This window comes from Lygodium microphyllum, chromosome 7 (genome assembly GCF_053477565.2).
Source record: "Lygodium microphyllum isolate KBCC chromosome 7, Lygodium_microphyllum_v1.1.10, whole genome shotgun sequence".
Taxonomy (NCBI): Eukaryota; Viridiplantae; Streptophyta; class Polypodiopsida; order Schizaeales; family Lygodiaceae; genus Lygodium; species Lygodium microphyllum.
The window spans coordinates 117,408,708-117,434,468 of record NC_141141.1 but is presented as its reverse complement, the minus strand read 5'-3'; the positions used below and the strand labels follow the sequence as shown (position 1 = coordinate 117,434,468).

The window sequence follows — 25,761 nt, the reverse complement described above, 5'->3', positions numbered from 1 at the left end:
TGCTGGAGTGTGCCACAAACCGGCTATAAATAGCCAGAAAAATAGAAAATAACTACACCAAGCCGGCTGCATTAAATGCAGCCAACTGCAGTAAACTAGCCGACTGTGCAGTTCGACTGGACAAAATTGTTGTCCGACTGCCCAGTGCCACGTGGCATCCTGCCGTACTGCTGAAATGTCCTCTGCATTGACGTGGAGCCTGCTGTACTCTGCTGTCCACCGATTGTCTAGGAAATGACTATCTAACAATGCCATCATGAGGCACAGGATGTGAGCTACTAGAGCCTTGCCTTACATATGTCTGCAAGCCACTCAAACCACCCCTCCTCAATGATGGAGGGCATCGAATGACCATGCCCCTGCTACAACCTACTCGAACTTCTCGCCCACGAGCACGCTGACTGCAAGGGTCACGAGTATATGCTGCTATAAGCTCTCTATAGAGCTCTGCAAAAATCATCTCCTCCTCGTCCACCTCCTTATGTATACTCGGAAGAGATTCGCCCGTCAACTTGAATGTATCAACATTCACCTACACAATGCAGTGATGCACGTAAGATTGATGATTAATCATTATAAATGCTAAAGTCTAAATTGTAAAGTATAAAGTTTAAACTTCAAAGTTCAAAGTTTAAAAGTTACAACAACAAATTCTAAATGTTATGGTTAAGTGTTTAAACTTTACCTGCTTCAGACTTTCCATGCTCATCATAGCCCTCATCGTGCGTAAGTTAGTGCAGCAATAGAATAGACGCTCTAACTGTCGTGTGCTAAGCCAATTGCGAATCTTTGTGTGAATGAGAGAATAGGTACTCCAATTTCTCTCACATGCACCCGAAGTGCAATCCTGGGCAAGGACCCTCATGGCTAAGGCCTGAAGGGTCTCCAGTGCATATCCAAAGTTTTGCCACCAAAATAAAGGCTTCACAAGTGACTCTCTCCTTCAACAAGTGGAAGAAGCAAAAGCCACATGCCCTCTCTGATCTGCATAGCATCCGAAGCTCCTCTAGCACTGCATTGTGGTTATCAATAGGGACCACACGAGTCAAATAAGCAAGTTGTTCTGAACGGAACTCTCTATATCCATGACTACCAGTGACCTGTAGACCGGATGTATGCATCCATACCCATCTCCTCTCTGCTATCTCTAAAACATGTGTACGCCATGTCTCTGTGATCACTATACAAGCACGTGCCTCTGTCAATGCCGCTCTAAAGAAGTGAACGAGAAGGCCCATAGTGGACCCCTCGCAATCACTCATACGTAACACCCTATAAAAGGGAGTCACAACAATGACAACGGCACTGACTTTTTGCCAAAACTGCTCATTAAACCTAGAGTCCCTACATTCAGTGAATGTGGGCAAGTCTTTAGGGTATAAGGGTTTTAGGTTTTGTAATAAGAGTGATTAGGTCATGTCCTCAACGTGCTAAACCCTAGTTAGCTCTTTGGGATATGTTGCATTGAATTAACGAGTCCCTCGCAGTTTTTAGGTGTTTAGGTTTAAATCAATTTACTTGTCTATTCTTGAAGATATTTTCGAAACCATTTTCGTAACCACATGATGTATTGTCTATGTATGAGTAGTTTTACAATCCCTAACTTTTCTGACTAAGATCAAAGCATAAGTTAAGTTATGGCATAATTCCTAGTGATCCTTCTATAACATGCAATCAGATTTATGTTGAAACCATGCAGCCTTTTCTAACAATTACGCATTAAACCACAAGCATTGCATGGCTTTGGCCTCCTCTATCTCATATTCATCCCACTCATTCCATAGAGTGGACACCACTGTCTGGCTGGCGCAAGGCGGACCGCACCTCATAAAAGCGCTACAGCAATAACCACATGTAAGCAAAGCGAGTTGAAAAAAGCTTCTTCAACTCCAGTATGCTATACTCACGATACATCACAAGCACCTTTACCTTTACCGTGAAAAATGTGACAATTGATATAGCTTTGTGGACCACCCTCTTTGCCCACTTGAGCTTCCCAATGTCCTCCATGAGCAAGTCCAAACAATGACTTGCACATAGAGTCCACACAATCGTAGGAAACCTGGCCTCAAGCAAATGGCCCATGCGCCGACAATTTAATGCATCGTCGGTAACAACTTGCACCACATTTGAGGGGCCTACCTACAACCAGAATTTACAAATAACAAGTTATGTATAAATCAAATTTCAATTATGAATCATGATATTATCATAATGAAAGAAAGTAAAACAAATTTAAAACGCAAATTGCAATGTATACCTCAATGATAGCTTGTCAAATGTGGCGGTAGATGAATGCGTCCGTCGTTTTTCTCCCCCTCTTACCGGTATCTACGGCCCGCAAAAAGTAAGTGCCGAGTGGACATGAGACGAGTATGTTGATGATGCCCCGTTTCTTATAATCACTCCATCCATTGGTGAGAATGGAGCAACCATATTTTATCCATGCGGCCCGAATAGCATCAAGGGCTCTATCAATCCTCTCTTTCTCTTCATCAATCTTTCTCGTCCTCATGTCATTGTATGTGACACTGGTCCATCCTTCACATGGACCCACATTGGCAATGGCTTTTGCCGTCTTCTTCCATTGCTCTTGCTTTAGGACATTGAATGCAAGATTGCACTCAATCACTGTGCGTGCAATTTCAATGTCCGCAAGTCGTTGCCTTTCTCTAAGAAAGGCAACTGATCCACGCACATGACCGGAAGCTTGAGAGAGAGACGATTGTCTCTCCGGCACCGCATGAGCCTCCACTCTTTGTCTTTTACCGGAGCCGGATGCGCATGTAGAGCCCCCACCACCAATCCTAGAGGCCTCTCCCGCATCAGTTGAAGATACGCCCATGTTGGATGCTTCCTCGTTAGTAGGCATAGGAGTTGGTGCCGATAAGCCACTTCCTCCTCCTCTTATGAATCCCCCTCTCATCTTGGCGAGAATCTCCTCCGCAATGTTTTTGAGTGATCTCCTTGCATGGAGCAACTTACCCCCCGTCTTGGAAAGATGTTAGAGAAGCCGAGTTGCACCACTTATATAGCACTTCCCGCAATACTTGCATGTCCAAATGGTGGGAGTTGGACTTCTTTGTATCCCTCTCCACATGGATCGCATGCAAATTGAAGGCCTCGTGCTTCTCACGAGTCATGGTGCCGATGACAAATAAAGAGACCCGCGAGAGAGCGAGAGAGAGAGAGAGAGAGAGAGAGATGATTGAGTCTCGACTCTTGAAACTTGAGTCTCGAAAGTTAAAAGGGAGGGAGACTCGAGAGGCCCGAGGGTTGGGGTAAAGTTGAAAGAGCAAGAGTGAGAGAGAGGGAATGGGAGATGAGAATGGCAAATGCTTTGATAGGGTGCGGAATAGAGGGAATGGGAGACGAGATTTGAGAATGGCAAATGCTTTGATAGGGTGCGGGAAAGAGGGGATAGGAGGTGAGATTCGAGAATGACAAATCACAAGTCCATTCAAGAATCAAGATCCAAGAGAGGAAGATGAGAATGGTAACTTGTAAGTTCTTGCTGAAATGGTGTGGAAGTATGGAGCCTTGGAGGAGAGGAGCACCTTTTGGAGATGAGAGAAGGGTCAAAGTTCAAAGTTCAAACAGTCAAAGAGAGAAGGAATCCAAAGAGATTGCAAGCTGGAAGGAATCCAAAGAGGAGCACCTTTTGCATGGCTGGAATTTGGAAAAGGGGATGGGGTGAGATATCCAAGGCTTCCCATCCCCCCCAAAAAGTGCAACAGTGCACAAAATGCGGGAAACGTGGGACCAAGGGTGCAGGAAACGCGGAATGAGGACGCACAAGCCAAGTGGCCCAAACAGGCCTGTTTTAACGTACAAATTCGTACCGTACGGTACCATACAGATCGTACCATACAAACTGTTTCATACCACGTACGGAGGCAACTATGCATGTCACCCCCCCTGCCGGCACCCCTGCCTGCTTGGCAACTGCCCTGCCCGTCCCCCCTGCCTGCGCCCCCTGTCTACAGCCTGCAGCTCAGTGCCGCACTTGCCTTGCCAAGGGTGGACCTTTGGTGAATGAAGGAAGAGGCTTAAAGAACCAAGATGCCATGGCTATGCCGATTGCAAAGCTAAGATATTAAAGAAGGCTTTAAAGAACCCCCTGCGCTGCCCCTATCGCTTCCGCCCTACAACACACGGCCCCGTCTGGCAGATCCACCACCCGTACCCCCCCCCCCCCCCTTCCAGTTGCTCCCTTCCTCTGCAACCACTTTCCCCCACATAGGTAGCAAAGCAACGCGATAGGTAGGTTCTCAGCAAGAATGCACAATGGAAACCTCTAGTCACAGACCCCGGTGCATTCTGTGAGTGCCCCCCAGTCAAACACCTTGCACATCATCCTCTCTAAGGAACAGCTCTTAGCCGTCCATACCACAGAGCTAGAGTTGGAAAAAACAATGATCTTCGGTCAGGTCGTTGGACACTCCCCATCGAGGGCCCAGCTTCGGGATTGGCTCCACTCCACGCTGCACATTGGCACAGCGTAGATTACGGAGGCAGTCCTCATGGGCCAAGGGATCTTCATGGTTTGACTCACCTCTGTGGACGCAGCTCGTTAGTAAATAGCTCACCCTATGCCTCCACGAAGGGGGTCATTTACATGGTTCCTTGAAACAGCAGCTTCACAGTGGAGACATTTGCACTCCATTAGAGGTTTCTCAAACATCCAGTCACTTTACTTTTCCTTGGACTGGTGGTAGAGTACCACCAGTTAGTGGAGGACTTTGGACGGCTCTTCGGCACAATTCTTCCTGCCTCCTTCGTGGATGCAATGACAAGCTGCAGGAGTCCCAAAGGTACGAGTGGCCGTGAAAGACACAAAGAGTATACCAAAGTTTCTGGAGATTGAGGTAGGAGGTCACTCCTTTAGGCAGCAGGCCATTGTGACTGGGCAACCAGAGCAGTGTCTGCACTGCCACGACTTCGGGCATCTGGCAATAGATTACATGCGTTTCGGAGCCAAGGCCGCTCCACCGACAGGCCTGCACGTGTAGCTGACGGTTTTACACAGGTCCAGAGACGACAGAGAAAGAGGGGCTACAGTCAGCTCCTCAAACACAACCACGGCAGCAGGGAGTGGAAGGACAGGGCAGCAGGATGAGGGGATAGCTGTCCTTTCATGGAGGAGGATTCGGGTGGTTGGCCTTCAAGGAAAGACATCGCGGCTGGACCCTTATGTCTTCTGGGAGGAGCTCAAGGAGTAGCGTCTCTGGATCTGAATGGCAAGCCACTTAATGAGCTGGAGTGGGATCCGGGAGAGTGGCTATGGCCAGCCACTGCAGTCACTAAGAAGCCACCGAGGTTCTTGGAGTAAGTTAAGATTGGCAAACACGTACTGATGCAGGAGGACATGGATTGGGTGCCATCATGTAGCAGGCACTGAGCAGAGCACAACATCATAGAGACTTTCCAACGGACCTTTTAGTGCTACCTATGGGATAGCTGGAGGCCTAGGAGGGTATCGTATTTCTTATGGCTGGTGGCACATGAAGGTCTGGCAATGGGAAATTGGCTAGCCCAGATGCAGAATGAGGGAGGTTGTAAGGGCTGCACATAGCAGCCTCTGGAAACTCCAAAGCACTACCTTTGGTAATGTGAGGCAGCACAGCTCGTGTGGAGAGGAGTATGCCACATCCTCCGTCGTATAGCACCCAGCTTTAGATGTATCTCATGGGGAGCTTTCTGCTGGCAGGCAGTTAGCCAGGGCTGCCACCTTCTGTATGAGGCCGCGATGCAAGACACGATATTCATTATTGAGGCAAGGTCGTGTGCAGTGGTCGGTTTGGAGGTTCTACCCATCCGCCAGGTACTAGAGCCCACAGCAGACTGCTCTGAGGTACAGGAGATCATAGGGAGTCTTACTGGATGGCACATCTGGAAGGCGCAGTATCAAGAGGCTTTTGGCGGAGAGAGACTTTCAGCACAGGCGACCTTAGCAAAGCTCTGGACCTCCATCATCCCTCCGCGGCCGATGGGATTAGGTGCAGGGTGAGTCTAGAGCTCGTTAGGATCTCTGTTTCCATTTCATGCGCACTGGGGGTGGCCAGGACCTTTTTTTTGTGATGCAAGCAGGTAGCCCCAGATGGCGATACCCCCCCCCCCTCCATGGATTATTGCCCCCATCCCCCCTAGACCGCCCTGAGAGGCTTGTACATTTGATATATCTGTGACTTTGCATCAGCTCCAGCTGGTCTATTGAGCATGAGCACTTCCTTGTTTTCAAGTTTTTTCTGAAGTAATATAATTAGCCACACTTTATTTGCAACAAAAAAAATTGTGGGCTTACAAACATCGCATGCATAGTTTTTTCCATACATTTCAATACAACAAGTGCATACAGGTATGGTCATAAAGAATAAGCTGGTTCACTGCAGCTACTTGAACCATACATGGCCCTACCAATTTTTCACACTTCCAAATTTCTAAGTTAAGCATTGCCAAAATATATCCTAAATGCTTCTTCACAAGTGGGAGCACAAAATTGAACAAACTTCAAGATGGCTAGTGTACAGGTTTGGTGGCTGTTTTTGCTTCATTCATGCTAATTTTGAACAATACAATATATGAACATTTCTAAGTTTCAACTTCAACTGCTTAAGCATTGCGAATATATGTCCTAGACCTTTCTTCACAAATGCACAGCCAACACAAAATTGAACAAGCTTCAAGCTGGCTAGTTGATGCAGGTTCATAGCTGTTAGTGGCAGTTTTTGCTTCATCTACGGCAGTTTTGCCTCATTTCCTATGCGACAGGCTCTAGAAACAGTGCATAGGTGTTTTGCAAGGACAAGGACGTGTAAAACATCAAATCTCAAATTATTCAAATTAAAGGTAGCCTTCTTCGGGTCAAGTGTGCTTTTTTTTTCATAAGTCCTTTTGTCCAAATGTTTGAAAATATTTGGTTCATGACCCAAATGAGTATGGAAAAAGCTATTATGATCATATATGTGCCCATGTGGCCTTCCATATGTCCCATGGTTGACATATGCCACTTCCTTGGGGCAATTGGCAGCTTCTAAAACAAGCAAACTCATCAAGTAAATTCAAGCCTCGCACTTAAAGGTTATGCCTAAGCCTTATGAAATTAACGGCCCAATTGTCCATTGTTTATACCTTCAGTCTTGCATAGATTTGCCTTGAACCAGTGAGCATAGATAGACACCAAAATTTTTCACTGACATTATTGGAGTAAAAAGCACAAAAAAATTTGTGCAAAACAACCAAGCAGGAAAATCAGGCTATCTCAAAGGAACTGTTGGCTAGCTTAAGATATTCTATCTTAGGGACATAAGTCCTATCAGAAAAAGAAATTGCAAGAGAAAAGAGTCTGGAAGCTCAGTAACATCACCAAAAGGCCAAATCTACATGATAATCAGTGTGAAATCACACTGAATTGCAGAAGCCACAACTCGATGGATCAATGAATGCGACTTAGCTTAGGACGGACTCAAAATATAGCCAAATGTACAACTGTAAGCATTTGGTAGAAAATCCACTAAATAACTTTTCATGCCAATGTAATTACACTAACATTATAATGAAGAGCTTGAAATCTATATATTGCATAAATTGGAACTGATATATACATGAAAATGAAAAGAAATACCTGCACCAAGTTCTTGAGCCAACGGAGCAATAAGGAAGTCTAAACAGCCAGTCACAAAAACAATTTGATAGCCCTCATTCTTCAGGCTTTGAATTCGCTCCACTGCACCAGAAAATATTCTGAATACACAGCCGAAGCTACATTAATGACAGGGATACAGTATCTTGAAAACTTTAGCCTTGCATGAAGCAAATGATCCTTACATGAGAGGAAAGGCACACCAGCTAGAAATCAAGTATGATAATTGGTGTCCTCTAAAATGTAAAGGTTGAGAAGATGCAATTGTCACACAGAGATTGTGAGGTCAAACAATCCGACATATGCATTTAACACACATTTACAACTACAGACATAACCATCTGTTCTTGCAACAAGATCATCAGAAGCAAGAAAAAAGGCAAAGTTCCCTTTGAAGCTCCAAGAGCTCTTTCTTTGCTGAACTTTTTTCAAAAGAAATGCAAGAAGCTTTCATAATGCACCTACAAGTTTGAGAGCTTTTTCAAACTTGCTAGACAACAACTTCTTGCGAGCCCACACCATAAACACACAACTCAAAGAGAGCAAGAATCAAGCAGATATATCCATCAAACTTTAGGGTGGACTTCGGCCATGAAAGTCACATAAAAAAAGAGTACTAGGATGCTTTCTAAATTAACCAGTTTACAACAGCTGTGATCGAGAAGTTTAAATATGACCCGATCAGAACAGCAAGGCCTTGTTGACCTTACTTCAATCTGAAGCAAACAGCAATCCACACATGGCAGACTGTTGACACATGACAGCAACAAACAAGTCCACGAGACATAGCTGTAGCAGATAACTGCAGATTTTCCTCCATGCCATGTCTGTCCTCTCCCCTCAGGCTGGCTGCTGCATGCACAGGTAAGATGATACTGTGGCACATGGTGCAACAAAATTCAGCCTGTTCTCACCTATTTGACTGTGGACAGAACTCATGGCTGAAAAGCTCCCTTGAAGTGCATGCAGGTCTCCCTGAGCCATGAGACTGGGAACAGGCAAAACAAGCTGGAACAGTAAATTCAATAGCTGTTGAAGAAGTTTGCAGAGGTAACAGTTAGGTCTCCCTAAGCCATGAGACTGGGAACAGGGAAAACAAGCTGTAACAGTAAATTCAATAGCTGTTGAAGAAGTTTGCAGGGGTAACAGTTAGCTTTCACCTCAAGATGCACACAAAGAAGAGGGCAATCAACATGAATCGCAAGAGCAGTAAAACCAAGCTGGACTGCAGCAAATTAATGGAGAAAAATTGAGCAATTTAGGCATGAAAATCACTTCAGGATTGCTGCCAAAGACCTAGACAGAAGCGAGAGGCTGATTCGTTTCTTGGGCTAAGCACTCAATGTGTTGAAGAAGAATTGCATCTCAGCCTCAAGAGAGGAAACACAGGTGGATGGAACATGGAGCATGTTTTATACAGTTTTGAGCAGCCATGGCAGCTTTTGCCAAGCGGTTGCATGCTCTAGAGGAGTCATGGCTGTTTTTCCATCACCATGGACATTTTTCTCTCCTCTACATTGTGCATGCAAGGACAGGTTGTTTTCTCCTCTTTCTTAGGCACGGGTCAGAGCTGGACAGCAAAGTGCGAAGCTGGAAGAGGTCATGATGTGGTAGTAACAGCTCTCAGCTGGACAGCAAAGTGCAAAGCTGGAAAAGGTAACGATGTGATAGTAACAGCTCTGAGCTGCTTTGGACAGCGTAGAGATGCTATCAAGTGTTGCATGCATGTTTTGTACAGGTTTCTCTCTCCTCAAAGTGAACTACTGTTTTTCCATCATCCTGGGCATTTTTCTCTCCTCTTGCAGTGTGCATGCAGGACAGGCTGTTTTCTCAACTTTCCTAGGAACGGGTCAAAGTTGGACAGCAAAGTGCAAAGCTGGAAGAGGTCAAGATGTGGTGGTAACAGCTCTAGGCTACTTTGGATAGTATAATGGAGAGGCGATAAACCGCCGAGACCCACAGACCGCTTATTGTTTCAAGCGTTCCAAGCCAAGCACTAATGGCTACCTCTCACATAGCCAACGCGTTATCCATCCCTATGAGTGTAGTGAGCTTACCTCCATGCCCAATTGAGTTACCTCCTCTCCTGAGCACTCCTGTAGCTCCACGATCCAAGTGCAAGCTTCATCCTCAAGCTCCACGCTCCAAGCTCCGTTGCTCCAAGCAAGACAAGAGAAGAGAAGGGAAGAGAAGAAGAGAGGAGAAGATTGAGAGCTTCTCCATCACAGTCCCTCACCCTCACACACTCACTCCCTCACACTCTCACACTACCTCTCTCAAGCACAAGCTCAAGCAAGCAAGCAAGCAGAAGAAGAAGAAGAAGAAGAAAAAGAGAGCTACTTTTGGCCACACACAAGAATGAGCTTCTCATTCACTTTTCAACTTTATATACAAAACCCTAAATCCCTTTTGGGCGATCATCCCCTTATCTCCTTTTTTACATGGCCGGCCATGGCCTAGGCCCTTTTTCCCATTGTCCTCCTATCTTCCTAGCTTCCTTCCTACCGCCCGTCTACCTTTTCAAATTGCACGGGTGAGAGCTCAGCACTCTTAAAATAAATCATGGTGCGCCTTGTGCTTTTTTACAAAAGTATTGACTTGCACTTTTCTCGTGCGCCTTTCTCCTTGATTTAGGAATTTGCTACAATCTTGCATTTCCAGATTCTTCTTGGCGCGCCTCATCTTCTGTTTCACTTTTGCCTTGGCCTTGTCTTCTTCTTTAGATTTTCTGGATTTTCCACCTTATTCATCTAAAATTTAACATTACCCCCCTCCTAGACGAGTGCCAGTCTCATGGCACTCACCGTTGTAGGTAGCAGGCTTTGGCATGCACCGATGACGTGGGTGGAAGAGGCATCTATAGTTGCCTTGGAGAAGTTTTGATGGTGGTGCGGATGAAGGTCGTTGGAGACTTGTTGGCTTGGGTGGCTGGTGGTAGGGTTGTTGGAGCTGGGAATAGAGCTGTTCGTGGTTGGGAATTACACTGATGGCTGGCGCAGGTGTTGGTTTGTGGGGATTCTGCACATGACGATTCTTTGGTGGGCTTGCATGATAAGAAAGGACAAGAGTTCAAAGTTGAATGTTGATGAAGAACTGACAGTACTTTCATTAGAGTTGTCAATACTTGCAATTGAAAACCTCTCATATATGGTCTCTCCCTGGGGATAGTGCTAGTCTTCTTATTGTGCACAAAACGTAGTTGGATTAGTTTGGGAGACATGTCGAACTCTAGGCAAGCTGAGAGTAATGTCCTGCACTTGAGAACCCAAACTGTGTATAGATTGTGGTGCAGATATTATGTGAATATACGTGTATACTTAGATATTACGTAGTTAGAAGACTGCTAGTTTGGTTCCTCGTAGCAATGTATGGATGAAGCAAGGGTTTAATGGGGTGAAAAAAATTGTCGATATTGAGAAGAAGTACACTTGAAGGCTTCTTGAGACATCATTTATGATTTTGTCAACACAATATAGCATAATTGGGCTCATTGATGCCTTAGCTTTTAGTAGCTGGTGGCTACTGGTATTATTCGAAGAATACAGAGTACTTCCCATGGTCTTTCATGCCTTGCTTACCACTATTGATTGCAATGGTACTGAGAAGAGGTGCAAAAAAAGATTGTGCGAATGGTTTAGGGTGGCAGGTCTAACCATAGGCGACACAAGCTTCCTAGGTATATCCTGCCCTTGATGTGCCCTGAACAATTGTGAGAAATGTGTAAAGGGCTAGGGGACTAGGGACGGAGCCAGCCGACCAAGGTCACTTGATGTACCTAATTTGAGGATCCCTAGATGCTGTGCTGTGATCGTGAATGCTTTTTTTTTCTGTTCTTTTCTTTTTGTTTTCTCTTTTGTTGATTGCCCTATTTTTCTTTTTTTTCTCTTTTTTTTTTATAAAATGAATACAACCAATGCAATACATTGAGGCTATCAGCCTTTCATTTGGACTAAGAAATGTCAAGATCCAAAGGCTGTGAAAATGGATATTACAACGATGATTGTGTTACTAGCCTTGATGCTAAAGGAACAGTTGTTGAGATGGGGAGATATACTTGAGATTTTGCAAACCTCTTTGTAACATGTGAGATATTGGTACAATTGAGGTAGCAAGTGCAGTGAGCCAAATGTAGAGTTTGGCCAAGAAAGAGAGAGTAGCCAATGACTATGCTTTGGGCCATGCTCAAATGCAATGTGGGCGTTCTACAAGGGTGATTTTCTCTTCCAACAGTGAGGCTTCCGTCATGGCTCTTTGTTCTTAGTATTTCTGTTGCTTTTTCAGTAATGGCTCTTTGTGGGGTTGGTGGTCTTGTGGTAACTTGGACATTTTAACACTTTTGTACTACGACCTGTATCACCCTGCATCCACTTGACAACTCATGAGAGTACATGTAAGTCACATGCTTCAACTATGATGAACAAGTGCAACGCAAAGAGACATCACTTATCTAAATCCTATGGTATTGACTTCGATGCATATCACCTACACTTGATTATCTTTTTTTTTAAAAGACGTGAAATGTATTAGAAGTAGGTAAGGAAAGTTTATATAGTTGGGAAACCTGCCCCTTTTAACCACCTAAAGACTAAAAGTCATGGCCAAATAGTACTTGGTAAGCATCTTATACAAAATAGGAGCTATTCTATTTGTATGAGGCGGGGTGAGTTCGGGTGACCAGATGACTAAGGTACTACATGCGAACCCTCATCCTGATCCATCATGCGAGGGGCCAGAGTCTGAGCAGTCGGGGAGAGTTGCGCATCTTGATTCGGGCTATCCTGAGAGCTATTGGAGATAATGCCATGAGGGTTACTATCCAGTAGACCCATTGTGTTAACCCTTGTGGAGGGGTTGCCTTGAGTTATTGTTGGTGGTGAGCTCCAATCGTCGACTAGAATCCAAATAGTGGTCCCTAGCCGCTACCATATTAAGAATGCTCTGGAACAATTCAACAATTTCATTCTTGATTTTTCTTCTTTCTCCTCTTTCAAGCATCTAGTTCCCAAGCGTCTGTGGAAGGTTCGCACGTCATGGGTCGCTACCCTCTGGGCATTCCTTTGAACCTTCCTTTTTTTGGTTTGGGGAGGAGTTCTTACATTCGGCTTGCATCCTGGGCGTTTCCACTTGGGGCCTTGTCTCGGCAAATACTTCTTCAGGGTAGACTTGTAGCGTCCCAGCGGCGGAGCTTGCACCATGTGCTCCCTTCTACAGAGGAGAGCTTTCTTGCAAGCTAGTGGCATGGGGTACTCCATGATTGGTAACTATTGAGGAACCTGCAAAATGTGAATCAAGGGTTAGACCCTAAGGCAGGACAAGGCTACTTGCATGAGAGAGATGAAATAGCGGGTTAACATGCGTATATGTCAAGGGGTGAGGCGAGGCATGCAATAATTGCTATAGAGGAGACTGCCCCTGTGATGATGCTTGTCCCGCCTTAAGTGTAGGACGGATTTTAGCTGGTAGCAGATCTTTGCTCATGCCAAGTTGTGTGGGCTGGCTGTGATTGAACGGCGGAGCAGGGCTCGTCCCTAGAGGAATATACCGAAAAGGGGGAAAGTCAGTAGGAGGGGACAACACCAACCAGTCCACACCCTTGAGGTGTTGGCCAGGGCTTCCATTGGCGGCAATGAGGGCTGCATACCCTCCACCTGGAGACGAGAACGGTCACACGACTTCTAGATGTGTGGTGAGAGGAGGACCTGAGAAGCTCAGTCTGTCAAGCCCAAAATTTTCGTCGTCGCTTGATTATCATTGCTTGTGTATGTTGGTATTATCTATACACAGTCACAAAACTCATTGTTTATTTATGTAAACATTTATAAATCCATGTCACTTCGTGAGGATAAAAACCAATTGTAGAACTCAAGATTTTACTGGAGTGTGACACAGGCATTCAGTACTCACGGCAACCTGCTCAATAACAACAGATATTTTGCAACATCGAGTAGCATGGTACCTTGTCCGAGTCTACTCACAATATGTAGCTCCTCCTCAATGAGAATCTCATCAACTAGAGAGTTCTCTTGGCCAGTTCCGGCTAAGTCCATACCCCGAGTGCAGTCAATACTCGAAAGGAAGTTGGCCCCACATAGGTTGGGTCTCTTTGAGACCGCCATTTGGCCAAATGCTCCTCTAAGACTGTCATAATCTGGGCTCCAAGTTTTGCCATTGTAGCACGGTTTCACCAACATTTTTCAAATTGACTTCGACCCTCTGATTGTCGCTTTAGTTGCTCTATTTCTAAGAGAATTGGTTGGCAAAGCACATCGTTGAATGTCACAATTAAGCGTAATTCATCGGCTTCCTCGTCAGAGATGAGTCGCATGCGTTCATGTAGAAGCTTGTCATAGTGCTCGTTAAGATATTCTTGCTCTTCCCAGGATAGAGGATATAGCAAATATTCCTCAAGTTGCTCCCTAGGGAATGTGCCCATGTCTGCAAGGATGTAGACACGTGCAAATATTTTGAGTTTAGCATCCAACTCAGCCAAGCACTCTGTGACACTTCTATGTTCTATGAAGGCTTGCTTGGTTACTATCTTATACAAGATTCTAGGGGTTTCCCTAGGCTTTAGCATAGCTGGGAGCTCACGCCTAGATGAGCAAGATTGGTCAATGCTAGGTTTGCTTATATCCTCGGGGTTTTCATGTTTCTCCTGAGGCTTTGTTGCTCTTTCATCATGGTTTTCCTCGGATGTGGCTGGTATAGTTTTGTCACCCTGTTGTGATAGTATTGTATCCACTCTTGATTAGTCGATGCAAGTTCTGTTATCGGTGGATTGAGTATTGCAAGCGACTGTTGATGGTAATGGTTGCTTTAACTTATCAAAATACACAGATGTGTCTGAGGTTTCACCGTTGTTAGGAGAGATGGCAATGGATTCATTGGTGGATGGACTTGATGTTTTTTCCTCAGCTCTTCAGTACTCTTGGTCTCAATCTTCTTGGTGTCTACAGCCACTTGCAACTGACATTGTTTTCGTTCTTTCCTTCTTTTTTTCTTGGGCAATTGACGTGTATCCCTTGAAGACTTGGGACCCTGAACTAGGTCAGCTGTTGATGTGCTTGGTCAGGCCTCAACATTCTCTATTTCTGGTATGTCATCATGGGACATAGTTGCGGCCTGCTTAACAACCTCACTAGATTGTGAGGGTACAACTGCCTCTCTTTTTGGAAAGTCTAGCTCTTCAGCTGATTCCCCTCCATTTAGCTCCTCATCTGATTGCATTGGCAGTTGCTCTTGGTTGGGCATTTGCTCTAGACTCTTTTTCTTATCCATTGGAACATGATCCTCGTAGTTGTAGCTTGATATTGTTGCTTTTCACTTTAACTAAATGCATTCCGAATACAACTTATACATATTTCTGTGGTGTGGCCTTTTTGCCCTTGTTGGCTAGATTGGTCCATTGAGGTTCTAGGGTTTCTGTTTGTCATTGTTTGGGTATGGGCTTTTGGTTGCTATTTTGCAAGTGAAAATCTATGCTTATGAGCCATTACTATCCCAGGATCTAATTTGGAGGACTTGTCACATCGCATGTTTTCTCTCCAGGCTACTTGGGGGAGATGTGAAGGGAGCCCCGTCTGTGGGGGTCAGGGGGGGCAGGCCTGGCCCATAGGGCCATTACGCTAAATACCATGCGCGATTTGAAGGACCGCTCGTAGCCAAGTTTTGAACTAGTTGCTCTAGATTTCAGCTTGGTGATAGATCTATGATGTACTTTTAGGTCTATAAGGTCTTTGGGTCGGTTTCAGGGCTTAGATGTGTCAAATTTGTATTCTGGTCACCTGTCCGATTTTTACAGTTTTCTATCCGATTCTCAGGGGTCCAATTCTCAGGAGTCCGATTATCAAAATCAGGCGTCGGCCGATCAGACAATTTGAGTGGTCCGATTTTTGTTGGTTCGATTTTCGTGCGTCCGATTCTGGAAATCGGACATCCGATTATGGGATGTCCGATTTGAAGTATCCGATTCTCATGCGTCCAATTCTCGTATGTCCGATTTTCATGTGTCCCATTCTAGGAATCGGACGTCTGATTTGATAGATGTCCGATTTTGGAGTGTCTAATTCTGGGTAGTCCGATTTTGAGCGTTTGATTTTAGATGGTCCGATTTTCGTGCGTCCGATTATGGGATGTTCGATTTCAAAATCAGACAGGATAGATTGGTCCAATTCTAAAAATCGGACCGTCTGATTCTGGGAATCAGACAGTCGAAGTCCAATTCTAGGAATCAAACTCTAGTAACAGTGTCCAATCCCTGCGGACGAGTTTCAGAGATGACAAAAATCAACTCGATTCTAACAATTTTGGTTATGAGAACTTCCAAAATGTAAGAATAGACCCTAATGAAGGATACTTGGAATAGCAAATAAACTCCAAAATACAAATCCGCAAACAAATCAAACCCTCTTGCCCTGTTACGACAACAGAGATCCCAATGCTTGTTTTCCTTCTTTTTCTTTGTTTTTTCCTACCCTAATGCATCCAAATCACAAAGCAAATACCTATACTACTTCAACATACTTTTCCAAATCTAAAAAACCAAAAACTTACTTGCTAAGGAGATCGAATACCTCTTCAAAATCCCTCAATTCCTACTTATCTACCTCAAGCACCGGTTCACAGAAAACCCTACTTCAATGCTTGATTCGGAGCACGCAAGCACTCAAGGCTTGAGTCTGTTGGTCCAGGCAACAGAACCAAAATGTAAAGGCGATCAACGGCCGAGACCCACAGACCGCTTATTGTTTCAAGCATTTCAGGCCGAGCACTAATAGCTACCTCTCACATAGCCAACACGCTATCCATCCCTATGAGTATAGTAAGCTTACCTCCATGCCTGATTAAGTTACCTCCTCTCTCGAGCCCTCCGATAGCTTCATGATCCAAGTGCAAGCTTCAAGCAAGCTCCATCCTCAAGCTCCATGCTCCAAGCTCCATTGCCGCGAGCAAGACAAGAGAAGAGAAGAGAAGAGAAGAGAAGAAGAAGAAGAGAGGAGAAGATTGAGAGCTTCTCTACCATGGTCCCTCGCCCTTACACACTCACTCTCTCACACTCTCACATTCCCTCTCTCAAGCACAAGCTCAAACAAGCAAGAACAAGAAGAAGAGAGCTACTTTTGGCCACACACAAGAATGACTTCTCATTCACTTTTCAACTTTATATACAAAACCCTAAATCCCTTTTAGGCGGTCATTCCCTTATCCCCTTTTTTACATGGCCAACCGTGGCCTAGGCCCTTTTTCCCATTGTCCTATCTTCCTAGCTTCCTTCCTACCGCCCATCTACCTTTACAAATTGCACTGGTGAGAGCCCAGTACTCTTAAAATAAATCATGGTGCGCCTTACACTTTTTTACAAAAGTATTGACTTGCACTTTTTCTCGTACGCCTTTCTCCTTAATTTAGGACTTTTCTGCACTTCTTGTGTTTCTAGATTCTTCTTAGAGCGCCTTCGTCTTTCATTTCACTTTTGCCTTGGCCTTATCTTCTGCTTTAGATTTTCTGGATTCTCCACCTTGTTCATCTAAGGGTTAACACATAGAGATGTTGTCTAGTGTTGCAAGCTTCTCTCTCTCAAAGTGCACTAATGTTGCTGTTGGTGACCTATCTAGTATTGGTGCAAGTGCTTTTTCCAATTTTGTGCAGAAATTGCATGCTTTTATGCCAAACATGGTCAGATCTAATACCTTAGAGTCATAGTTGGTGAGAGCAACTAGTGGCTAGTTACCATTGTCGAGCTAAAACACACTATACAGCTAATTAGCATCTTTAAAGAGTCCCAAAACATGCTTAATTAATGAAAAACACAAATTTGGTGCGCAGTTCAAGAGAGTTTTGGTGGTCCTCCAAAACCTTAATTTGTTGGGGCACCCTTCAACATCTATAAATTGACATGATACCCACCATTTAACCTTATCCCATTTGCCCAGGTTCTCACTCCTCTACTGCATTTGGTCCATCTACCTTTGCCAGCCCACAGATTGCCTCATCCTGCTTGCGCTCGACACTCCATCAGCCAGGCGACAAGTGGCAGCCCTTCCTCTCCACCGCACGTTAGTGTGCAGCCTGCATTTGGCCCTTTTCTGCTGTAGGCGGCAGCTGGCAACCATCTCCAACCTACTTGCAGCCCTCCTACAACTACATTTGCAACTTCTTGCTACCGCATATCCTGTCTCAGGCACCTTCGTTGCTGTCGCCTCAGTCATTTGACCCTCCCATGATTAGTGTTTGGTGTTTTCCTTATCTTTTGTCCGTCCAATTGGTGGTCATAGCACTTGGGATCCATCTATACAGTGGACATCATTCTCTAATAATCCATTGCTCTACCCTTGGGCATTCTACACTCTTACATTCATTTACAACATTCATTCACTTTAGAGTTTCTTCTCATGCATTTTCCATTTAGGGTTTGAGTTTTACTTGTCTCTATCTGAGTCCTTGTGTTTCAACCTTGGTCATACGTACTATGCTTCCTCAGTGCAAGTCCTAGGATATCTTCACATGGTATCACCTCTTCTAAAGAGTATCCTACAGTGATTGTGGAGACTAGTCTTTGTGCGAGACTCACGCAACTCGAATCTAACTCATATGTCTCATGCACCTTCTTTGGATCCTATGACGCCCTATCAAGCTTCTCCGTCATTGAAGGCTCTAAGAAGGCATTATGGTCTCAAACAAGAGGTAGACACACTTTCACCTTTACCACCTTCTTCTTCTCCTTTTGATCATCTTACAGTGAAGAGTTTGAGGAGTACTTGCGCATCACGTACAATCAAGTTTACACCCCTCCAATGCATGCTACTACTCCATTTGGATAGCCATCTCCCCGATTTTGGAGGGACCACGACATTCCGTGCGTCTTGTGATCCATCTCCTTTATCTCTTAGCCACGCCAACTAGACTACCTTCTCATGCTATAAAAAGAAGACCCCTCCAAAGCCATCATCAATCTATCTTTGACCCAATCAGAGATCTTCCAACTATCCTTAAGCTCTTCGCCTATCATCTATTTGAATCGCTATCTAAGCTTATCTAAGCTTCACAGTGGAGGCCACGGATGGACAAATCCATCTTTATATCAGTTCGTTTGAAATTAAAGCAGTTTCTATTCTTCTCTTGCTCAGATTCTATCCACTATGTTATGTAATTTCTACACCTTACACTCTGGGATGGCTGTGATGAGCCCCAAACACTCACAACCCCTCCACACGACCTTTCAAACGTAGGTATGTCCATTCTCTGCTTATGGACTGTCATCACACATCCCTTGAGTCACTCCTACACAAGGATTTCCGTCCTCTACTCCTCGTGTTCGTATTCCTCCACCATGGGTTCCTCCTATACTCAAACCCTACCTGGAACGCTTATATCCACATTTGGAACCACTGTGCACACTCCTCGTATGCATAGTAGGCACTTTGTGATTGCGTCCCAAGTGTACTCCACTCTTTTCTCCCCTATCCACTCTACCCCCATTATACACCGTCTCCCTCTCCTAGCATTACCACTCCTATTGCAATGGGTGGCCAAGAATGCCTTCATGGATAAGATGTGTTTTAATAGGTCGAATTTCACCACTTAGTCGAACTTCATGTAACAAGTGGTTGAATCTCAGGGACTTTGGGACCTCATAGTTGATACCCACCAGCCTATGCCAAACCCTCCATTAGCTCACCTTGATCACATCCATCAATGGAGAGCATGCAATGCCACATCCAATGTTGAGTTAATGTAGGGATTGCTTCCTGAATTTTACTCTCAATTACAGCACTTTCCCCTCGCATCTCAACATTGGAGTCATTTCATTGATCACTATGCGGCTTGAGATCACACTTGACATATCAATCTCAATTTGAGCTTCAAAAGTTTTCCATTAAGAGGTAATCTAAAAGTAAAGTTGGCTGAATATCGGGGGTTACTTGCCAAGCTTTCCACTACTGTATCTCCGAAGTCAAATGACGATCACGTCAACTTCTTCTTGAGCAAGTTGCTTGACAAATAATTCCATTTTATTCAGCACATTATCTCACTACCTAGATTGCCGACCTTCTATGAGTTTAAGTACCACTTCTTGCATTTCACAAGGCTACAAGATCAAGTCCACAAGAAGTCCTCCATACACATCCATTCAAAGAGGCAAGGGTTGGTTGCCTCGTCTTCGAGAGGGAAAACCAACAGTGACAAGAACTCACAAGATGCAAAGGTAAGTCAAACCAAGGGTAGCATCCCTTCCTCCGACGGAACCAAAAAAACACAACCCCTTTGGTAGCAAATTCCTAACAAAAATAGGTTTTGCATACTACCAGAGCTCGGTCATGTGGGCAAGAAGTGTCGTACCAAGGCCCAAGGTCTTCTACCTAGAAAACCACAGCAAACTGCTATGACTGCCTCCACTTCAACTAACTAGTCCATGGGCTACGCCTCTCGGTATTGTACCATCTACTCCATCTACCCCAACGACTGGCTACTAGAAATGTGGTACGTGGACAGCTTGAGCATCCTATATCTTTCATTACCCTAAAGAATTAGTTGATTGGTCTGCTAGTGGCTCACATATTGCACTTTACGCGTCCATTCCTAGGGCATCCACTGCACCTTTTAGAGCCTCTTTCCCACCTCGACATCCGCAATGGCGGCCACACACTTAACCTTTTCCCTTTTAGACTTCCACTATATACTTACATACTCATTGAATTGCACCTAGCTTTGCTTTCCTTTATTTTTAGTTTTATTTTTTGGAGCATCTCACTACTTACCTCTGTGCTTGCATGCTTTAATCTCTTTTGTAGGGTTTTACACTTCAGCCCTTTCTAAGTTGGAGACAAGAGCTACATGCCATTCCTTTCATGGTTTTATTTACTTGGATTTGCTCTTAAATCAACATGGCGGATTCCCCTCCCGCAGCGAATCATGCAACATCTCTCGTAATGCTATTATGGCGGTGACTTCTATCCTTGCTTTTCCAATCAAGATACTTCATCGTCCATATGGTTCTTAGGACCACGCAAAGACCAAGATCATCATGCTTTTCTTTCTTCTTTGACATGGACATCTAGGTTCAGAGGGGGTTTCTACCTTTCTTGGTATTCTACAAGTTTCAACACTTGTCTTCGATATTGGCCTTCTCCCTTTGTTGTACCTTTCCCTATGCATCGCATGATTTCATCATCTTTGCACTAGGGTGCTTGGGCAAGTGAACAATTTTCCCATGAGGGACACTGTCCAAATGACACTTGCTGCATGAGCATTCTTCAGCATGTAGCATACTAAGAATTCCATTATGTAGAGCACCACTGGACGCATCCAAAGCTATTTCCACTACTAGATTACACCATTCTCTTTCTTTACATGATACTTCATCACCTTTCCCTCTTTATCGGCATCCTCGAGTAGATGGGTAAGTTTGTATTGTTTTGTGATGTGTTGGGTGTACCATCCCCACTCCTATCTTCTGGGTCACTATTACTTAATCAACCACCATCCATAAAATGAACTTTCAACCCATAAACCAAAAAGAAAAAAAAAACAAAATAAATGTTCGATGTGGTTCCATCCGCCTTTGTAGGGCTTGGTAGGCCACTGGGCAACCAACAAGCACCCTTGGTCCGATACCCTATCCTCTTTGGGGTGACTACTTAGTCACCCTTGGTAAGATAACCATCGCCTCTGTGTCTTGGTAGGCCACAAGGCCACCAACATACACCCTTTGTCCCTTACCCTAGCTACTTTGGAGTAAAATGCCTTAGGATAAACATTGTAGGCATTTTCTTTTCGGCTCAATTTTGGGCCTAAGAGGGGGTGTTGAGCTAAAACACACTTTACAATTGATTGGCTTCTTTAAACAACCCCAAAACACTCTTAATTAATAAAAACGCAAATTTGGTACACAACTCAAGAGAGTTTTAGTGGTCCCCCAAAACCCTAATTTATTGGGGCACCCTTCAATATCTATAAATTAACAAGTTGCCCACCATTCAACCTTATCTCATTTGTGCAAGTTCTCACTTCTCTTTTCCCTTGCCAACCCACAGATCGCCTCATCCTTCCTGTATTCGACACTCCAACACCTAGACAACAAGTGGCAGCCCTCCCTCTCTATCAGGCATCAGTGTGCAGCCTGCGTTTGGCCCTTTTCTGCTCCAAGAAGCAGCTCATGACCATCTCCTACTTGTTCGCAGCCCTTCTACAACTGTGTTTGCATCTTCTTGCTACCGCTTCTTGTCTCAAGCACCTTTCTTGTTGTCACCTTAGTCATCTGACCCTTCAGTCTCATCAGCCCCTGATGTTTTCCATCACTCTGATTGGTGGCTTCAGCTAGGATCCATCTCCCATGGATGTCACTCTCCGACCCTCTATTGCTCTGCCCTTGGGCATTTTGTACACTACTACATTCATTTACAGCATTCGTTCGCTTTAGAGTTTCTTCTTTTTGTTTGTCTCTGTGTTTGCATTTGCGTTTTGCATTTAGGGTTTGAGTTTTTCTTATCCCTGTCTTTGTGTTTCAATCTTGGCCGTACATGCTATGTTTCCTCAGTGCAAACCCTAGCATATCTTCACAACCACATGGTGTAGAGCTGATCCATGAGAGCCAATATTGAAGAACGTATTGATAAAGGAACTCTGTTGACTAAAACTTAAAATTTTCAATTATGTGTTGTTTTGTATCCACTTGGTCCAACCCTCAAAGATCTTACAGAAATACTAGAACAAGACCAACCTATGTTTTGTGCCTCTAAGTAGAAGCATTCTAGCTCCCCTCTATTAAGTGTGTAATTATTTTATTGCCAATTTCATGATTAAGGTTAAGTGCTTTGCAAATTATGTTTATGATTACTACCCTTCGGTTTCAAAAGGCAAGTTCTATGGTTCCCTTGTTAAGATATGATCAACTTTCTCAAGGGGGATGAGTCCATGGTTACTCAGGTGCAAACACTTTCAATCTAATTTCAGCAATATGAGTTTTTGAAACATCAAGTATTTTTATATGTTCATGGTTTGCTATTATCATTAGATGTGGATCCTATGGGATGGACATATGTGCAATGCATAAATCATTAAAAGAAACATATAAGGAAAATAAAAGTTAATGTATGTTGACTGCATGCTTGGTTGCATTGAGCGTATGCTTATTTACATTGAATGCTTTCTCATGCTTATGATATATCACTAGTCGTGGATCCTTTGGGATGGCCATGGACGTAAGCCTTGTAAAGTAGCATGGATCCTTTTGAATGGCCATGTGTGCTTGTAAAGCAACATAGGTCCTTTGGGATGGCCATGACCATAAGTCTTGTAAAGCAACCATTAAGGGTAATCAAGACATCTAGTGGAGCATAGTGCTTGTGAAAGCATTGGTATAGGTTATATAAATTCATGCCTCATTTTGTTTTTGGCTAGCACTATTAATGCATCACCAATAAGTTTTTGAGTTCTTGCTACAAGTTCTACAAGACCAAGCAAGAGACATAAGTCCTAGTAATGTGACACTACTATCGAATTGTGTGGGATGATTGCTTCCTTGCAAAGGCACAAATGAGGGCATATGTGATTGTCATAAGAGGTGTCTTTGCTTGAAAATACTTGTTTTCTACGTGCACTAGAGAATATTGCTATCTTGTGTGTTGTTGGCACATATGGTCATGAAACAATCACATGTAGGGCAAACGCAAAATGACATATACTCCTAATGCACAATTAGTTACAACTTACCAAGACGCATGTGCTCATGTCCTTGCAAGATTTAGTCCTAGACTTGAGTTGGGACTTTCGCATATGTTGATGGGCTGTTGTTGAAACCAGCCGTCCTTCAATGGATGGGTGGCAATTCCCTAATTACAACTTAATTACAACACCAAGCATTTATCGCAAAACTGAAAATACAAATTCACCTACTAACCTTTGGACAATGGACACTTGGTTGGCCCCAAAATTGGTAATTCTTTAGCATTATTAAAGTAAAAGTTGATTTACAATAGGATTCTCCCAATCCCCTTCGCAATCCAAACTCCCCTTGCTGTCCAAAGTGACCAACAAGTCTTCAATCTGATTTGCCCCTTGATTTGGGCAATCAATTGGCCTTCATCTACTTCGAGAAGAGTAGAAATACCTCAAATTTGATGGCTGATTGGTATTCCACCTGATGTCAATTAAAATTTACCTTCAGCCCTGAATAATTCAAATCTTGGAGTCTTCAATGTCTGGTACATTTCCCAAGGCAAATGCTAAACCCTAATTTTTGCTGTAAATTAGGGTATACAACAGAGATTCACCCAAAATCTCCACCACCAATGGCTAGATTGCTATAAAACTTTGAGCAAAGCTAGAAAATGGTTGGAGAAAGAGAGAGAATGCTATTGAGAGAGAAAATTCAAAGATTTGTTGCGAGAATTTAGTGAAATTGAGCTACTGACACGGTTTTCCAGTCCGAAATGGATTCATCAACAACAACTGGAGCATCGGAGGCTATAATCTTCAGGAGAAAATGCATCAACTCCCATCACCAACTTCCCTTGGCTAGAATATACAACCCCATTCACTAAAATGGTCTCCAATGGTTGAGAAATGGCCCCAAAAGTAGGCAGTAGTAGCCCAACCTCTCTTCCCAACAGCTCTAAAATGCAAAAACGAGACCTGCTCCTCCCTTTAGCCCCAATTCAGATTTCCCAAACTTGCATGGGTAAGTTTTGCCAAATGGCAGCCTCCTAAACTAAACTTCCAATATTATCCACATTATTATATTAATTTTCAATCTAAAATTACTGAAAATTAATACAACAATTATTTTCGTCCCCAAAAAAATAGTTTGACCAGTCAATAATTAAATTGGCAGGGCCACTTCATCTCCCGAGTGTCCCTGTGCCATTTTTAACCATCAAATTGGCATTAAGTACCATTTAACGCCACATCTCTAGTGTCACTAACTGAGACTTATGGCCAAATAAATGACTTAGACCAATAACGGGGACCAAATACCACTTAGTATATGAGTAACATAACGAACTACAACTTTTGCCTTTGACATCCACTGATTCCCTCAAGTCCCGGGATCACTAATTAGTACTAATCTCAATTGCATCTCACATGTGCAACATTTACTTAAACATGTGATTAAAAATTAATCCACACGTTAAGTGAGGCTTGCAAAAATACATGTTCTCATGACACTTGCCTACACCCAATCTATGGATTATGGGAGTGAGTTTTCCAGCACATCACACAATTGATATAGAAGTGGGTCAATCTCTCATTGTGGTAGCCTAGCATGCTTGGACCTTGAGGAAGAAAAGCATATGCAGATGTTGAGTTGCACAACCTTCAAGTATGCCTACTATGCAAGGTGCTTCTTTGCAAAACTTCACTCTTAGGTAAGGTGCTGAATTGGTTGGACAAGGTAGTAATTTCTAGTAGATAATTCAAGGACAATAAACTATTCTATTGCCATCAAAGCATCCATGATACTTTGGAGATGGTTCAATGTTTCAAGTTCACACTACCCAGCTACGATCTACTTGGAAACCACAATGCTAGTATTCAAATTGGATCCCTTCATTCATTACCACCTTTCTCACTTAAGTCATTCTCGACCACCTTCTTCGGTCACCACCACAACTTCCCTTCTCTCACTAACCCCTTCCAATGCCCTCATACCCCTTCAAGAGGACATTGCAGTTGGTGGCTTGGCTACCTTCACCCTTCCTCTTCTGCTTCGGGCGCCTTGTTTGAGCATCAAGTCTTGCATTTAGAGCATCTTTCACCTAGCATCACCATCATATGCTTTGCGTCAACACCCTTCTCCATCAAGCTCCACCTTCACCTGCGTTTTTCAATGTGAAGATCTTCTCCTTGCCTGGTGTCGTTATCTCCAGCTTGGCATCAGCATCCTAGCCTCTGGCAACAGTCTACATCACCGAGCATTAGTGATTTCATCACTCGTCTATCACAGGGGCTACTAGGAACTGCGTTTTTGCAGCCTAGCTTCTCCATCACCTAGCATCACTCGTCTATCACAAGGTTGTTTGGACTTGCGATTTTATGGCCTAGCTCCTCCTCCATCACTTGGCACATCTATCACAAGGGCTGTTGAGACCTACATTTTTACAACCTAGCTCCTGTTGGGG

The 25,761-nt window shown here is 43.9% G+C and overlaps 1 protein-coding gene across 1 annotated transcript in view; it reads right to left on the bottom strand.

The window, feature by feature from the left end:
• LOC148033868 (uncharacterized) overlaps positions 1-25,761 on the bottom strand; it is a 54,501-nt gene that overhangs the window by 12,906 nt on the left and 15,834 nt on the right. The window contains exon 3 of the mRNA XM_087681872.1: positions 7,625-7,743. Coding sequence (XP_087537998.1) covers positions 7,625-7,743 — 119 coding nt within the window. The remainder of the gene's footprint in view (positions 1-7,624; positions 7,744-25,761) is intronic.